This window comes from Charadrius vociferus, unplaced genomic scaffold (genome assembly GCF_000708025.1).
Source record: "Charadrius vociferus isolate BGI_N301 unplaced genomic scaffold, ASM70802v2 scaffold306, whole genome shotgun sequence".
NCBI classification, from domain to species: domain Eukaryota; kingdom Metazoa; phylum Chordata; class Aves; order Charadriiformes; family Charadriidae; genus Charadrius; species Charadrius vociferus.
The window spans coordinates 558,301-577,958 of NW_009648963.1; the positions used below are offsets into that span (position 1 = coordinate 558,301).

Sequence of the window (19,658 nt, forward strand, 5' to 3'; positions counted from 1 at the left end):
TGGAAGTGATTTACAAACTTTTTGGTTCTTGCTTGCTAATAATATAAAGTCATAACACACTTAGGTATATAAGCAGAAAACAATGACAAAATAACTTCAAAGGAATTTACATAGCTACCCAACACATCTTCACTAGCTGCCCAGGCAAAGAAAACACGGGCATGTTGCAAAGAGAGATGTGTCAAATGAAAGTCATATCGAACCTTCAAACCCAAAACATTAGGCTGCACACTGCAGGCTGCACCGTTAGGGGCAAAAGTAATGCTGAAGGTATAACCCATGTGTGGAAACACCAACACAGCAGTTAGAAGCGTAACAAAGCAACAAACACCAAGTCAGACCATTTTAGTGACAGCACCAGTTAACACAGGTCAGGTAAAATTAAAAGATAACAGACACCTCAACAACCTCATTTTTTAAAAAAAACTGCAGCTTTGAAGAAACTTCAAAAGCATTTATGGTTATTATCATTCTGCTGCCCCACAAAAAAAGTCAAAAGATTTAATTAGAAAGTGTGGCTCAGGGGACATCTCACCTCAGTGGCTTGTCACAAGTTACCATGCAAAGCTTGTTCCATCACACTCACACATGCAAGGTTATATCTATATGCCACATGTAGTCCAGGATGGTTCTACAGCCATGTATCTGCCAGACTTCCAAACTGTATGAAGACAATTCCACATCCAGATGCACGCTCTGAACAAGTATTACTGCACACTGACACAGTAAGCTTGAGCTAAGCAAACTTATTGTCCCCCTGTCCCAGGGTAACCTGGTGGGACTGGTCATGCCTGTTCAGACAGATTGCTACCATACATCTGGGAAGGCGTTGCAGCAATGAGGTCTCACTTAAGAAATGGACCAGCTAGGACAGGTCCAAAGCAAATTGTCCAAACGAATTCCAGAAATACATACACATGGCTATTGGGTCACCGAGCACTTTATACTCTAGTCCCCCATCAGTAAAGACAAAATGTTCTTGAAGGAACTCTATTTTTTTTTCTCCAAAAGCTCCTTACCATACAGAAGATGGATTGAACAAAGAATGGTCTAAATCTTTCCTTTCTTTTAAATATTCAACATCTGATAAATTGTCTGCATGTTTCTGTCCAATTAGTCAAATTTGGTAAATCAAGACTCAAAAAAGAAATCCTATTATTACCTCAAAATGCTTAAGTCCTGAGAAGGACTGTAATGTCTGCAAAACATGGTGCAAGGGAAGTATTATCCTTTTACACTTAGTCTTGGAACTCAGGAATTTCAATGAACAAGGTCCCTCATTAGAATCAGATGGGGACAGATGTACCTACATGGTGGGTGGGCACGGGTGGACATCAGCCCCTCCAACCTCTCTAATGAGCAATTTCCCCAGATTCAAAGAAAAATTTCATAAAAAGTTAAAGAGAAATGGCAAGTTGCCTCTTATTACCACTGGCCTAACTGCTTGGGCTGCTGCTTCTATAAAACACAGGGTTTTTTCAAAGAAAATTATTGTTAAAACCATTTGGCTGAAAGTGAAGAGCTATTGAAAAGTACAGTCAAACTGGCAGCTTGCTCTTAAAATTCCCCCCACCACTTTTATAAGTATCGTTTTGCTTGTGGCTTTTAACAGCTGTTCACACACGCCTAAGCTAGATGTGAACTTTTATTTTCCCAAAACTAAAGGGGAAGCTTTAAACAGCATCTGATTTAAATTTTTTTTAATTAAAAGTGGAGGTTAAAAGGACCATGGAAATGGATGATGCAGCTGTACTGATGCTAGGGAAAAGAATTCCAGAACAAGAAGTGAGGTAGAGTAAACACACAAAATAAGTTTCACAAAACTAAGTATGCACCACGCTTAAGTGATTTTATTAGCTAATGGGAAGTTAACTCTATGTTTCTTGAGAAATGTTTTCCAAAATTAAATTAAATTGTATTTTGCAAATATAATAGAATTTGGCTATCTACTATGCTCTTCCCTCAGAGCAATTCTAAAATTAATTCCAGAACAAAGCGGCTTCACAGATTCCAATATTATTCCCAAATAAATTCAGGAACTCAGAAAACTCAGAGACACAACTCAGAACTAGCTTACTAATATTGCCATATATTTACTGTTTTGGTTCTCAGAAGAACTGAGCTTCCCCTGCACTGAGATGTCTGTTTAGAATAATTAAAACATTTAGAATCAGATTTGCAACAGTACTGAGATACTGAAAGAAGCAAGCAGGCATTCCTAGGGGGACTTTTTAAAGTACTAAAGCAACTACTGAGCCACTAAGCAATGGTTTAACCACATTTGAAAATCCCACCAGACAGTCTACATTTTTAAGCACCAGCATATTCACAAAAATTATGCCCTCTTGACCTAATTACTTAATACATAGCACTAGATACTAAATTCAAGCAAACAGAAAACCCAGAGAAAGAAAGGAAAATAAAAATGCCACGTTTTATTTCTACTTGTACACTTTAAGTACAAAAGCACACAATGACAATATAGTAATTCTAGATATCACCACATATTTAAAGGGTCCTTTCTACTAAAACTCTTAGGAAAAACATAAAAGTATTTTTAAGGCAGAAAATTCAAAGGATTATGAAGGAAATGCCACATTAATCCATGTGGATTATATACCCTGTAGACTGTAACAGCTCCAAAAGAAATCTTTTCCAGTGTACTAGTACAGCTACTATTTAAACCAGAAGACCTTAGTAGTTCATCCACCAAATTTATTCAGCCAGAGAAGCTGCTAGAATTTTAATAAGATGCCTAATATACTAAAAAATATGCAAAGTAACCCACACTTCTCAAAACATAACCATTTAAAAGAAAAAAAGAACAAAAACCTGGTGTCTGTATCAGGCTGATTAAACAGCACTCCCAGAAGATCTATGAATGAAAAAGAAAATCAACAACATTAAGAGCATTCCCTTTGCACCAAGCACAAGGGACTAGGTGTGAAGAGAATGGAGACAATAAAAAAGTGCAAGAAAAGAGACATAATCCAGCCTGGACAGCAGAGCCTAATAGAGAGAGGCAGGTGGAAAATTTAGTGATGCAGTTATTTGTTTGCCTCCCTTGTCCACCCACATGCAAGAGACTCAAGGATAAGAAATAAAGCACTCTAACAAATATGAAAATCTGACCTAATCAAAACCAGTAATCCAGAATGTTCTAGTCAGGTCCAATAAAAAACATGACAACCTGGATACCTGCCTGGGGTTCCTCTGGGACATAACTTAATATTGCCTTTGATGATACAAAGCCTTGATTTCTGTTGGGTTAGTTCCTTTCTGACTCCAAGGCACAGTTTGACGAATGAAACCCAAGGCACAAGTAAAACATTTTATGCAGGTGCATATAAATTACATTTGTCCACTTTAACACATCAAACATAATAAACAAAAGTTCACCACAGGTAAACACACTGATAAAGCAAATACAGCACTAATGTTTCTGAACCTTCTACAAATAAAACCATGCTTTAAGAACGGAGATTAATACACTGTGCACCACTGACAGATAAAATGATTTATAGTGCATCAATTAACAAAATATGTTTCATACTAGACAAGAGCAGAAAGAAAATTCAACTTCCATAACTATGAAGTGGTTATAAGACACTTTTTCTTTAGTTGCCTAATAGTACTGCCCTCAGCACTACAAATATACATAAATCAATTATAAACATATTGCTTAATGAAAAGACAAAAGGAACTGTCTATGAGCAATATACATTTGGGAGAAATACAGTTCCTTAATAACAAGTTGGTTGAAAAATAATTGGCCGAGCAATCTCAGAAATTGATACACACTACTAATAAGACCACAGAGATGCACCCACACAATAAAATGCTCAAAAATGGATGGCCTGGAAACAGAAAATGCCTTTTCCCCAGAAGGTATTTCTTTGTCCAAAGGATATCAGAAATCCTGTTTCTTTTCCCTCCTGTCAGTCTGTATGACCCTAAACGTATGAGAAGCCAGCTCCCAAAAGCAGCACAAGGATTTTCCTGTCTTGAGGATTCTTAGCTGGAAATATTCTCCTCGGGTTAAACAAACTATAAAAGCATATGGTTCTGCAACCTAGTAAATAAAGGCATAACATGGTGAAACTATTCAAACAGAAAGAAAGCGTAACCATTTTCATCAATAAAGCAGTATAATCTGCTGAGGACAAGGAAAGTGGTTTTACTGCATATTCGCTCAGGGTTTCCTCTGCACCTTGGTTTCCTGATCTCTGACTTTGTTGAGAGACTGACTTTGTCTCCTAATGGCAACAAGGCTTGGGATGTTAGAGTCTGCACTGCTCGAGAGAAAGAGTGATGGCCTTTTCACAACAATCTATTCTAGTTCAGTCTGAATTACTACATATGAAGCAAGAGTTAGAGAGCAAAATATCTGCGCCATGCAGATCAAGCCTGACTGATCTGTGCAAAAACAGGGCTTGTGGCTAAAATCTCCAAAACAAATCTTTGTCACACTGACGTCAAAGGCAAAACAGTACCTCTGACAGTAGAGCTAGACACTCAGTTTTGAATTTAGGGTTTTTCGGTTCCCTTTCAAAGCAGACCAAAGATATTCTAAAGCTTATCCCCACATACCTGTCAATATGACAAAAATGTAAGGTGCTATTCAGTGTAAACATCGTAATTAAGATAATCATTCTATGATCATTTATTTCAAAATTAAGGGAGGAGGGGTGTTAACAGTCGTTTTGGTGACTGTTAAAGGGCAAAACAGCAGATCTGTAGGTATGCTTCAATTTTAGAGAAACCATGTAGAAGACATTTTTCTGTACATTTTGCTCTCCGTTATTAGTTCATTGCCACGCTCTAAGTTTAAATGTATGAAGGAAACTTCAGTGTTCTTTCACTGCTTTTGATGCCAATGAGAGCACTTAGAACAAGTCAGGATAAGTGTATACCGCGGGATTGTGACATTGCTATAGTACTTACTCTTTCATGAATAGTAATTACTCTAGCAAGTGTGTAAAGCACACAGGCCCTGTTGCATGAGGCTCAATGCAAGTTTTATGAACTGCAGAAAAGCATGATTAGTATGGGGGGAAAAACATGTTTCACACTTTTATTGTAAAGAACATGAGAATCTTACAGAAACTGCCAGAACAGATGTTCATAAATTGGGCCCTTAATCTACAGCACTTTCCAGGTTTTAAGCTATATCCACTGGTCTGTCGAACATATTCCTCTCTCTTTAATATAATTCTTCTGTTTAGTTTTTTTAATAAATAAGTTTATGACTTTAGTAGTGTTGCCAGCTGTTCAATTTTGATTTACAGTCAGAGTCTGCTTTAATATATAGTGGCTTTTGTGGCTTACCCATATAGATTACATTTTAAGCTTCAAGATATCACTATAAAGCAGCTGGAAAAAGTACTGGCTGTGCTCAGAAACCAGCATTATTGCCCTAGTGATCAACCACTTAAACACACAACTACACCAGTAACTATTCTCTAGAAACATTTTGGATACACCATTCCCAAAATAAAACTGCAAAACTTACGGTGTAAGAGGAAGTCATCTTAACCTATGTATGTTAAAAAGCTAGCCCAAGAAAATTGCTAATTATTAATTAGGCAGTGTATCAGCTGGCAATAGAGATGTCTACAATAACTGTTCTTTATTGTTTTATTACATTGTTTCCTTTACTTCTACTGTGTAGCTTGAGACAACTTAAGAAGTAAAAACCCTTCACATTAAAAAAAAAAAAAAAACAAACCACAACACTTAAGTTCAAACATTATTAAGTCCAGACATTTTCAGTGCTTGTTCCTGATAGACATCAGTAGTGTTGTAGAAAGTTAGTTACTGTAGCATGAAGTTACTGTAGGATGACAAGGACTAGCAGAGTAAAGAGTGCAGTAAGTAACTTCTAGGAAAACCCAGAACCTTTCTATAGGCTGAACTTGTATTCCATATTTTACAACTGCTTTATATAGTGCTTTCTAGAAAATTTCTTTACAGCATTGTTTACTGAATACTGCTGTGAAGGAACTGTCAATACTCTTCATACAGAACCATTTTTAAACTTACAGAATTGCAATATAACCAGACTAGGCTTTTTTCCCCCTCTATTATGTGTAAGTACAGGGTAATGTTATTAAAATAAGCTACCACAACAGTAATCTTAGAATTGAACAATGGATCAAAATCAAAGACTCTGGAAACTCTCTACAGTTGGATTAATCCAAAATTATCAGTCAGAACTACTAGGTTTTTTTTATTACACTGAAAACCGCCTTTTCTGCTCAAACAGGTTCCTTTTTCCATATAAAACTAACTCCCTAAAATAATTCCAACCAAGAGCAGTTTGATTCAGAAAGATCAGTATGGTGCCTAATGAGAGGAATTTTTGTTTGTCTTAACACTGTTAGTTTCTCCCCAAGTTTGGATTTGCCAGTTGGACGGTATCCATGAAGCATTACTCTCACAAAGTCCTATCTTACCTAAGAGGATGTGATACATCATGGAAGACAAAGGGAAATATAAAACAAACCCAAAAGCATTCTTTATATCCATAGCGTCAGGCGCATAGCCTGCATGGGAATGGGAAGAGAAGCATCAGCACTACACTTCCCATGAGACATCACAGTGGCATCTCCAAACCAAAATACTTCAAGCTTTTCCATAATGGTTTTGAAGGGGGACTGCGAAGTAGACTCCAAAATGCCACCATTTTCTATGTGGGCAGCAGAACATAAAAATATTTTTGAAACAGTTCAAATTAGCCAGACCAACAACTCCTAGACACTGCTTTCTTCCTTCTGCATGCCTACAGCAAATGACTTTTCAAACTTTTCCTGTAAATATATAAAGTAAGTCTTTAGCAACTGAGGGTCTCTCAACAGTATCAAAGGTGTGTTATCTGTACAAATCTTTTTTCCAGCCTTCATTTTAAATTATCTATCACAAAAAAAATGCTTACGATTGCAAAATTCAGCATTTTAAAGTTAAAATTGCCCTCAATATACATAATGATTATATCCCAGTATTTTTCAAAAAAGCAAGCCTTTCTTAAGACGTTTTACTATTCTGTGTGTTCCATTCAACTATTTAGTCTGTTGCTTTTTTTGAATTTGTGTTTGTTTAGCAGTTTTTAAATGCTATTATGTAGGAATGCTTAGGAATGAGTTCTCTAGTCAAAGTCAGAAAAAGAGATGTTATTCCCCTTTCTGTATACATATTTCAAAGGTAATGAATTCTACCATCACATACTAGTATTAGACTAGTATGACATATTCCTATTATCACACATAATTAAGTAAATCTACTGGACAATACTTACCACAAAAGAAAGACTACATGGTGTATATATATAAAAAAGTCACCCAAAATGATACTATAATCTAGGGGCTAGTCATGACAACACCAAAGTAAACAGAGTAGCTCATCCAAAAATCCCTAAACACGCTCTGAATTTACACCTATGTAAACAACTAAAATTTCTATCTTAAGGTCAGTGATTCATCACACTGAACAAAAGAATGCACGAAATGTGATATGGCTCGTTTTACAGTTGTAAAAATTTTTAATTCTTAAAAATACTAACCTGGATGAGAGGGGATGGTTGCTCCTTGTGTTCAGAGCATCAAAGGACAAAGGGATAGAATGAAATTAAATGTTCTCAAAGGGCACAGCAGAAGTTACATATCTGTTACATATTTATAATTCCCTTGTCATATGCACAAATATACTGTTGCATCATTAAACAATGAAGACAAAACTTTGAAAGCACTACTTCTGCAAAAAAGTTGAGTTAAAAGTGCTAAAATAGATCATGAAAATTTCATAGGGAACTTAGTATTTTTTAAATAGAAACGTGTACAATGTACATAAAGCCTTTCTCTTTTAAGACCTTATTTTAAATAAACAACTAGGTTACTAATTTAACATTCATCATCACTGTACTTTACCTACTTAATCAACATGTTTCAGCAAATCTTAGTTGATTTTTAACTGATTTTTGGCACTACAGAATCTTAGAACTCTCCTTTGACAACAATAAACATATTTTGAAGTTGTGCTCCATATCATGAGAGCTGGAAGCACAGTGTAAATAACAATAATAACAACAATGCTGTCTGCATATAAGCTATCTGCTTATCTCAGTGAACTAGTAAGATCAAACAAAGTTTGATACTGGCTTAGCAGTTACTTAGTAGTTACTCCCTTCACACTTCCCTGTGTAATATGACCTTCACAGTGTCATATTACACAGACAAATAATGAAATACCTTTTCTCAAATATCTTTTTACCCCCCTCAAAAAAAAATGACCTATAAAATAAACCAGACAGCACAAAAACTGCAGCTTGTTCAGAACTTCATCAGGACGTGCCATCTCAAATACTGAAACAATGAAGAATTCATAACCAGAGGTGCTAATGTCATGAAGGCATTAATATGCTTAAAGATCTAACAAAAAAGCCACACATTTAGCAGAGTATACATGCTCCTTTACTGATACGGGCCTCAAACTCAGAATGTCTCATTATATCAAGTGTATGGAGCTATAACTGTGGACTAAACTTGAAACAGTAACATTACTTTCCACTTCTTCTCTTGCAAATCCCCAATAAATATGATAATGTCCTGACGACTACACAATTTTAAAATATACATGTAATGCATTCCCCATATTTTTTCTTCTTCATTCTTAACTCTGCATGCACATAGTTCATACTATATGACCAAGAGGAAGATTTGAACACTCTACTCATTTATCAGTCTCCTATTGTATTTTGCTCTTAAAGGATCTGACAGCAAGCTATTTTGAAAAAACAGCAACACGGCAAGATAACCCTACAGTATTATCTTAACTTTAATCTCTGTAAGAACTTCAAATTTTCTAAAATATTTTCAGGACAATGTTTCAGAATTGCATTTTTCATACTACAAACTCCATATCAATGGAGGTTATCCATTATGATTATTCCCCATATTAACATAAGCTATCCTTCATCCTCTAAATAAAGCTGAAATAATTACTGGTTACTTCCAACAAAAATCTTACATTTTTATGTTCATTGAAATAAATACAAAAAGCTTAGGCTTTCCCTGCTGATTAGGAAGAAACTTCTCTTCCACACTTTCTGCCTATACAGAGTAGTAAACGTACTCAATTTCAGTTGAAGTTGCAGTGTACACATACTGTACAACTATTAATATATATTATTAGTCTGACTCTAACACTGTGAAGCATTACAAAAAGGTTAGTTTACTGACTTAGCTAGCTTTTAAATAGAAAATAATGCTGTAATAGCACTTGCTTTTTTCCCCACTTTGTCCAAAATTCTAATACTAATGCCCTATTCACACTTGAAATGTGGTTATCCTCTCTCATCAACTTCCTTGAATAAGAATATATGAGAATATATTTCCACAGTAGCTAATGGAGGCATTCCTACAAATCAATGTGCTGCAGTGATACAGAAATAAAAGCTTATTTCACTGTAATGATGCTTCCAGACTTCCCTCAAGTCAGGTGGTTACTTGCAGTTAATGATCTGTGACATACCACACAAGTAGTCCTAAAAAGACTTATTATCCACTGCATGTGCAACAATATTTGCTTTATGGATGGCTAAATGAATGAAGACATTCAATGTAACTGTAAAAGTAAAATCAAAAGAAAACTTACAAGTAACATGTTTTCTTTGAGTAAAAGAGCTGTGAACGTTTTCCATTAATACTTAACCTTTTGCTGGAGCAGTGCAACCACATATAATGCTTGAATCCATAAAGCCCAAGAGCTGCTCAGGGTTAACACTGATTAACTGCCCCCAATCAAGTGTTGTAACTTTTAGAAATTTCAGAGCGCTTCACTCCACTAATGAAATCAAATTGCATTTATGTCACATGGCAAAGGTGGGACAAAGCAGGACAAAAAAAGCAGGACAAACTTGCAAAGAAAAGAAATTTTGTCCTGTCTAAAAAACAGGTATTTTTTTCAATCCAATAAAATAGACATTAAATCGATTGGGCTTTAAAACTACATGCTGCACTGATTTCCGTTAATATACTAATAGAAAAGAATAGCAAATTACCTTAGATAAGCTACAATCCAACAGTACAGTATCTCCCATGACTCTCAGACTGTGCAGACATTCACACATTTTCTGTTTATAATTTTTTTTCATTTACTAGACTCAGCTTTTGTCCACCATATGTCCACCGTAGATTAACTATTCCCTTAGGTACAATTAAGGGCTTTCCATTTGTTGTAAGAAGACCTAAGTATGAAAGACGCAGCCAGAAAAAACATTTCTACCTAAACGAAAAACAGAAGCACATTCAGCCTGGACTATGGTTTATGCAGCATCTTTTTTATTAGACATACGTCTACATTGCTAAATAAACTACAGAAAAAATCCATGGAAACAGTAAGAGATCTCTCAGCATTTCATTTGTGTATTATTATAAAAATAGGATACATACACTGTTCTAACCTTTGTATTTAAATGGTTTACTTCTACTTCCATTTTTCAATGACATCCTTAAAGATTTTTCTGAATTCAAGCATAACTGTTAGTGAATGACAATATGTTATTAATTATTTACTGACACTTCTGTCACACTGGCATATGAGTTCCAGCTACACTAACAATATTCTACCAGGTCCTTGAACTTGGTCTTAGCTCTTGGTTGCTCTTAGCAGACAAAATATATGTGCACAAATTAAAAAAAACTGAAGTGGAGCCTCAAGATTTTAAGTGCAGGAAGAAGAAACCAAGTTATTCATGATTACTAAAATAAAAAAGCATAACATAGGAACAGTCTATCAGTTGGACTAGTTCACAACTACCCTCACATTCTTGTTAAAGCACCATATGATCTGAATGAGAAAACATTAATTTCAGCAAACAGTTTGTACAACACCTAATCTGTCCTGGTTCACATGAATGCAAATTCATTGATTTTCATAGAATTACACCTGTTTACATCAGAGTTCTGTCTAGCTGTACAAGTCTGAAGGTAACTTCTGTGAGCAAGCTGTATGAATTATTGAACTTCATCCCTGTACCGAATCCCATACTGTGGCAGAACACAAATAAAAACCCAAGCTCGCTACTAGCTAATCCTATCTGTGTCGAACATCAGAAACTGGTCTTAAGACAGGCAGGGCAGAAAATTATGATGATCATTAATTAATCTTTTGAGCAGCATGACAGAGGAGACTTCCCCTTTCTACTCTATTTGTTAGTACACTGGCACAGGCCACTTGGCTTTTGAGAGCCGCCATCAAAATCTGCCCTGTATATATGCTCCAGTAATGGCTGCAGCACTGGAAGAAATGCCAGAAGTCTAAAAATCTGCCTTTAACCAGCTTATTTAGCAGCTGCTCTGTCCACTGTGGCTTCCCATCCAAGACACCATTTTATTAAGGATTCTGAAAAAGGGGTCCAAGTAAAACATGGGCTGATTTGCAACCAGATGCAACAGATACATTTATCACAGTGAATTACATGGAGATTGGGGCTGGAATGGAGTACCTATGCCCAGATCCTTGATGATCTATCCTGCCAGGTGCTTTCGCTTCTCAGCCAATGGAATATGTCCAAGTAAATACTACACAACATCAATAAACCTTCCTTCTTTTGTTTTGTATAATTTTCTGTGAGCTCAGCTACTTTCTAAAGAACCACACTTGAGGCTCAGGCTCCGTTTATGTACCTCTGTGTGGCATATATCACAGTTTAGTAGACTTGCCCACACGGTAACTTAACAGACATAAATAGATCACCTTGGCAGTGATGGTAGCCAGCACTATTACTATTATGCCAGGCATGATTTAGGATCAAAATCTTGCAAGACAGACTCTCAAACAAGCAAGGTAATTTTGTCACTCAAAAATGTGTATGTTTCTGGATTGCTCCCATCCCTAAAGTAATACAGAGCACATTCAGACACTGAGTTGGAAATATATTATTATTGTGAATAAAAGATCATTTTCACCTGTGATTTTCCCTTTCATTGATTTCAGTTTCTTGTTAAAACTGATTTTTAAAAAAAGTTACCTGACCACTGAAACAAACAAATCGGTAAGACTGCAATTTTCTATTAATCTTACAAGTTTGTTGAGACAAACATTCTATACATATTTTAAAACAGGGTAGCATTCTACATTTATTCAAATGAGTTGGTAAATTGACCGTAGCACAGGACAAGGTTTTCATTTTAAGGGAGTCTCTACATGTAAGGAGTTTACCCTCCAGTCCCAGGAGCATGTGTGAGGCTCAGGTGACTGGACCTGCTGTCAAGCATACAGGAACTTTAATTTAATCAGGCATAAGACTCAAAAGAACAGGGGTCTTTGCAGTTGCTGCTCAACACTTGTCTTAATTACAGGTGAATGACCTAACAAGTGCAAGCCTACAGGAAACAAGAACAGAGAACAGCTGGGAGAGGTTGGGAGAGACAAGAGAATGAATGCATAGTTCTGAATTTTAATAAGCCAGAATTTCAGCATGAGTATTAATGAAGAAATTTTCTGAGTACAACTGGGGATACTAAGTGTATAAGGCAGTAACAGAGTCCAAAACAGACTGGTTTTGTCCTGTTACCAGCCAAATTCACATTAGCACACAGTACACCAAACATTCATTTGTATCGGGGCTGAAAAATGTTTCTTTCTGTGCTCAGATAAGATAGGTAAAAACATTTTACGTTGTATGTAAATGCAAGTTAAAGGGTACACTAAAATGTAACCTTTAAACTTCCCAATGTAACAACATACCACTTCCTGTTCAGAGATAGCACTCCAAGATCAATTAATCATGGCTAAGACGAACAAACGGTCAACATTCTTAATTAGTGTTGATGCATTCTCCTCTGTGCCCTCATCTGTCATGAAGACTGTTTAAAAATCTGAGTTATTAGTCTTTATTGAGGAGTGGATCTGGTTAATATCTCTAAGAATAGAAATCATTCATCCATCCACTATACACTGGTACCTGATAATTCCTACCCCCTATATAAGCTACAGATAACCACCGCCCTAAGACCATCTTGGTAGCTATAAATCAAAATGAGTGCAGCTCCCATGCAGCCTTGGTTAATTTTCTGTTTACAATATATCCACTGAAAATGTTGGTACGACACTTGAGGAGTCTGCCTATAGATTAGTGCAGAGGAAAATATGTAAAGTAGTCAAGGTAGAAAGAAAAGCAGCACATCAGTCATACAAAACACAGTAAAATCTCTCTAATTCACTCTAACAACTAAAAGATCCACCGCGATTACTGAACTTTGTCAATACCAAATTTAAGTAAAGATTTTAAGTGCACAAAACATAATTCATTCACTTGATAACTATAGTTCTATTTATCCTATACAATAAGTCAAAGTATTTTACAGCAACGTATCTGTAAAAGTTTTAGGTTACTGCATTGAAACTCAAAAGCATTTGTTAATCTTAAGAATAAGGTTTACTCCCTTATTTCTGGTGGAAATTAAGTGGTATTAGAAATAAGAAATAAGCACATTTCAAATATACTTTTATTTAATAAGATTAAAATACCATTAAGTAGTTACAAGGAAAGTTAAATTTAAGATTCAATGCAAACTGTAAATTGTAGGATTATTAAGATCTTATGACTTACAATTAACATGAAAAAGAAAAACTGTACATTAATTTTTACAATTCCTTTTATTGTTTACTAAACATAGACAAAAATCTATTGAAAGACAGAGAATTAACAGATAATCAGACATAAGTGCAGGAAGCAGGTCTGGGCAAGGTCTTCACTCAAATCAGTTTTCTACTCTCTCTAACCGAATGTGCAGGTCAGGTTATGGGAAACTCCGATTGGAGTTTTGTATGCAGAAATTACCTTTCCAATGTTTCATGAGTAAATCAATCTCTTACAATCACAATAGGACATTTTAATAAATTGCCACCACTCTAAAGTTAATTATCATGTTTTAAACAGACATGCAGTAGTTACTGTGTTCATGCTTCTAATCTATTGCAACGTACGATAGAATAGTCAAAACTAGCATCAATTCATTTAAATCAGCACTGAACAATTTCTTCAAGTTTGGTGGAATACTGAAGAAATTCCTGCAAACTTAAGACATTTAACAGAATGACTACAAATTGATACAGAAAACCACTAACAAATCATGCAGTTTCATAAAGAATTTAACAGCTAGTACAATTATGTACCATATACTGCTATACCTGAAGTAATTTGCTTTCAACGACAAAATTATCCAAAGAAATTATTTTCATCTAATAGGATTCGTGTGTACAGTTTTCTATATTTCATTGTGAAGAAAAGTATTTTTCACTGTTTCCTTCCAAGTGTTGTTTTATTTTAACTATAGCTTTATTCCTATCTGAAGCACTACAGCAGAGATCCCAGGTGTATTTACCCCAAAACAGAAAAATACGCATTTCTTTCAGACAATATTAGTAAGTGAAAACAGTCAAATAAGAGCCTAAGCCCAAGCTAAGTACACTTAAGAGAGCAGCACTAAATTTAGGCAAATGGTTTCAGCTACGCTTCCAAATTCTTATCTAAATACTGGCCCAATGCTTTCCAATTGCTATGAATTAATATTACTGCATTCTTGGCTATTTTCAAAAACTTTCATCAGAAAGAAAGTTAAGTGTTAGAATAACTTCCTTGTGGATATAGACATTTCTAGTTTTTAAGTAAGCATACCTGGATATTTTCCTAAAAGACATGTATAGCTCAAAAAGCAAGTACAGTCCTGAGACAGAAACTAATGACTGAAAGTATTTCTCCTGTATGATGCATGAAGTCAAATACGTTCATCAATTCATCAAATGGCTTTTCTTGGCTTTAAACCTATTATTGCTCTTGCATTGTGTACGAGTGTCTTATCACCGAGTAAAGTTGAGCTCTTTATATTGAGCTATTATTTTTTATCATACTGAAATAAAAATAAAGCAAAAAAAGTGACCTCTGTAAGCAGCATCCCCTGCATGCTCGACACATGCAACAACAACAAACATGCTTAGGATCGCATGAAAGCAATAGTTTGCTTTTTTCTTTATACACAGCTTCTGAAGAAAAACAACGTAGGAAGCACACTGCTCCTTCACCTGCTATTTTCATAAAATGAAAGCCCTTTCATTAGTCAGTGTCAGCCTTTATCTGGAAACTCACCTACAAAATCTCATAGTCTCCCCTGGAGGCGTGGGTCAAAGACAGGTTGGATGGGGATTTGAGCAACCTGGTCTTGTGGGAGGTGTCCCTGCCCATGGCAGGGGGGTTGGAACAAGATGATCTTTAAGGTCCCTTCCAACCCAAACCATTCTATGAAACCATATTCTATTTGCAGATGCTCTCAAGGAAATACTTGGATTTTAAAGAATTGCAGGCATGTATATGAGAAAGATGTATATACTTAAGGTATATAACAGAGATAAAACTCCTTCAAATGGAAACCAGTGTCTGATTTTCTACCTCTATGGTGTCATTCCAGCAAAAGAACATTATTTATCCTATGTTACAATGTATCTTACTGGAAATACTCCATAAGATTTGCAGAACTCCAGCCAGGAAGTCCAATTTTGGGGCAAAATATAAATCAGTGAAAAATATTTTTCATTTGAATTTCAACAGAATCTGTATTACTGACTCTAGTCTCCTAGAGTACAACACTGTCTATGTTATACTTTCAGAAGTGCTATTTATATATTGTAACTCTAAGAGCTTCTGTTTTCTTCCCAGAAAGTAAGTACTCTTTCATCATCATTAATATCATAAAATGTTACAGTATCACAGTAGCAACACTACAGTTAAAGGTTCTGAATCAAAGTGTTGTCTCTATGTTGTTTTCAAATGCTTTTAAACAATACTACCTTGCTAGATGAGGTCTTTTTTCAGTTTTGCTCATGATATGGACACTCTGACATGGACACAAATTACTTGGAAAGTAAAAAAAAAAAAAAAAAAAAATCTATTTCTTGTTGTTCAAAAAACCCCATATTTAGATTGTTCAAAAATTCTGTATCTGTTTCCAACACTTTGTTTTGAAAATTGCTTTATGTTTCTTTTATCATCTTCAACTGAAAAAAGGTAAGAGAGCCAGGACCAAGACCTCAGATAAGCTAATAAGGATGTTTCTGTAAGATTTCTTAGCTGGAAATGGGGGAATTAGGAAATTAACTATGTGATGGTTATTTAAAGTGGCATATTTTGGTGGTCAGAACAAAACCATTATATCATACGTGATCAAAAAGACGACAGGTAAAAAAAAATCCCAGAACAACAGTAAATAAGTAACCTCGTGTGCTAAACTACAGATAGCATGCAAAAAAAAGCCTAATAAGCAACGCAATATAAATATTATGCCTAGTGCACAGTGTGGTTACTTTAAATAATATACACCAGTAGTTAATTTAGCTGTCTCTTGACATACAGAACCATGAAATATACCTGTTATTAGGTCCAGGAATGTTTCCCAGTTCTCCATTCTAGATGTATGCCATGGCTATATCCTGAAGCCCGATCAAATTCAAACATGGGTGAGAGAGATCTCTCTACTCCTGTGTGCTGCTCTCCAAGTAAAGAAAACACAGGCAGAGAGGCTGCAGGTAAAGCAAAGCATGATGCAGCAAGTCCCTCAACCTAACTGCCCAGAACCAGAATCCTGAAGTACACCCAAATATGTCATCTATACACAGCAACAACACACAAGACAGTGTGTAGTTCATTTTAATAAAGATATACGCCCTGTGCCATTTCTTCAATTGAGAGCAACATCCAGAGTATTTCAATCAATATTTAAGTATGAATAACTTACTTTTATTTCCAACCAAGGCCACAAGTGGCTGTGTTTCCGATTCTTCATTCACTTTTTTTACCACATTATACCAGTCTTCTAAATTTTCGAAGCTCTGGCCATTGGTAATATCATAAACCAAGAGAATACCCTAAATAAAAAGATATATTTAAAATGTTACAGTTTATAAAAATATTTGAACCTGGTAAAATTAGCATCAGTCTAAATTATTATTGTTATCATAAAACAGAGCATTAACAAATAATGGCATTGCCTCTTTCGAGGAATTATCAAAGGAATTATACTCTAATAAAATGTGTTTATTACAGCAGGAATTATCAAAGGAATTATAAGCTTCTGTAATAAACACATTTTATTAGAGTATTTTTCCTGCATTTCATGTGTTCTAAATTCAGATGCTAACTGAACTACAAGGGCAGAAAAAAAAATGGCAATTCAGTAAAGAGCACAATAGTTATATTAGAAATATTCCAAGTTGCATATGTTTTATGAAAAACCCAAAAAGCAGTTCAGACCAATATTAAGAAAAATCACACTGGAGAAAGACTTTTATTTTAGCTAATATTATTTGTAGTTTCACTGCTCCCTTTTGGGAAAAAAAAAAAAAGGCAGTTCAATCGTACATTTCTGCACATTTGGGAAGAAAGGCCAGATCCCTTCCTGCACTGTTGTAGAAGACAAGCAAGAAGTACTGTCAAGGTTTAAACTTTCAAAGGAGAAACTAAAAATGTGGTCAAAAGTCAGAAAGAAGGGAGTCCTACATATTTCAGAGGTTTTGGGCTAGGCTAAAGCAATAAATACTCGAAACAGACATTACTGAGGATTCCTCAGAGCTAATATCCAATATTATGAAGCACAGCCTATTAGCAGCCCAAATGACCAACTTATCTCCTCCATAATTCTAAGATCAGCTCTCACAAATCATTCTCCTCTCACTTATTGAGTCTTCTGCCCCTGCTTTCCACTACACCCTAATAAAGGAAGCATCTTGCAAATGAGAAAGTCAGAATTGGCTTCTGTCACACTTGTTCTCATGGTGTTCACATCTGGGGAAAAAATCCCTACAACTGCACACTGTTCCTCACATGAAATTTTCACAAATATTCTAAAAAAATACAATGCATACAAAATTAGCTGGTCCTATGACTCACCGTCAATAGAAAAGATTTTTTCAAGTCAAGTTTTTTAGGCATTTGTCTGAACACAACTTTACTTGATAGTTTCATGAGGAGTGTCTAAGATCATAAAAAGATTTGCATGCTGTCGCGGTTTGGCCTCAGCCAGCAATAAAGAACGACGCAGCCGCTCGCTCCATTCCCACAGCCGTGGGAAAAAAAAAAAAAAAAGATATCGACAGGGCAAAACTCGTGGGTTAAAATAGTGCAATTTAACAGAACAGCAAAAGGGAAGATGAAAACAAAACAGTAACACCGATAAAGTCGCCCCGGCAGCGCCTCTTATAGCCCGGGCATGGCTCACGTGGGGTGGAATGCCCGCCCCCTGCCGGCTCCCGGGGAAATTAACCCCATCCCTGCCGCAACCAGGACACATGCTCATTAAATTAACGTCACAGATGACAACAAACTGGTAGGAACAGCAAGATTATCTGAGGAGAGTTTGGATTATATGATGAGATACAATCTAAAAATAATAGAATGCAACTCAATAAGTACCACGACAGGTTCAAAGGAAGCAATAATCTACTGCCCAATAGGAAACATCCGGCTTTGTAGCAAGTTCTACACAATAGGATCAAGGAGTTATACTATATCACAGTTGCATATATCAAGCTTATTTTGTAACAAAAAGGAAAATACCACACTGGCATGAAACACACTAGGTGAAATAACGCATCCAGCTTTGGACACCGAATGTCAAGAAAAGGGTAGACTAGAAGAGACCAGCAACACTATTGGAGGTTTAGAAAACATGACTGACATCAGAAAATTGAAAAAAACAGACTGTTTGAACAAACACAAGAGTGATGACAGGCATGATGACGCTGGTAAAAGTTTCAAGAGAAGATAACCGGAGTTCTCTTTTTAAATGCTCATACACAGTTTGCAGATGACACTGCAAACTATGTATAAGACATAGGACCAGCCAATACGCCTGAGGGCAGGGCTACCATTCAGAGGTATGTACACATGCTCAAGGAACAGCGAATGGGAACCATTCGACATTCAACAAATGCAAAGCCCTGCAGCCCGGGCGGAATAAACAACACAGGCTGGGGAACAACTGCAAAGGACTTGCAGGTCTTGGTAGACAAATATGAGCCCACAATGTTCCCTGGCAGCAAAGATGGCCAATGTGATCCTGGGCTGTATTAGCAGAAGCACAGCCACTAGATCAAGGGATCTATTCCCTTCTACTCAGCACTTGTTAAATCATATCTAAAGTACAACATCGAGTCTTAGGTCCCTCAAGACATCAATAAACGGAAGTTCAGCAAAGGGCCACCAAGATGATCAGTCTGTCCTATGAGGAAAACCTGAGGGAACCAGAATTCTTCAGCATGGAGAGGAGGTGGCCCTGGGAGGACCTAAAAGCAGCCTTCTAATACATGAGGAAGCTATGAAAATGGGACTAGGTTGCTCAAGGCTTTATGCAGTTCCTTCTTGTAAACCCCTAAGGACGGAGGCTGAGCAACCTCTTTGCGCAACCTATTCCACTGCTTGAATCTCCTCATGGCGAAAAAGCTTTTCCTTACATCTAGTCTGAATTTCCCTTGTTCCAACTTATGCCCATTGTGTTTCATCCTCCTGCCACACACTGCTCTAAAGAGCTTAAATTTTTGCCACAGCAGCACTCTACAAGCAGCTTAGTATGATATAGATAATTAATGATCAGTCATAAATCCATAACTAA

At 36.2% G+C, this 19,658-nt stretch overlaps 1 protein-coding gene across 1 annotated transcript in view; it reads right to left on the bottom strand.

Annotated features, from left to right (window-relative positions):
• RAB28 (RAB28, member RAS oncogene family) overlaps positions 1-19,658 on the bottom strand; it is a 73,671-nt gene that overhangs the window by 28,114 nt on the left and 25,899 nt on the right. Inside the window, exon 4 of the mRNA XM_009887655.1 lies at positions 16,788-16,917. Within this exon, the coding sequence (XP_009885957.1) occupies positions 16,788-16,917 (130 nt within the window). The remainder of the gene's footprint in view (positions 1-16,787; positions 16,918-19,658) is intronic.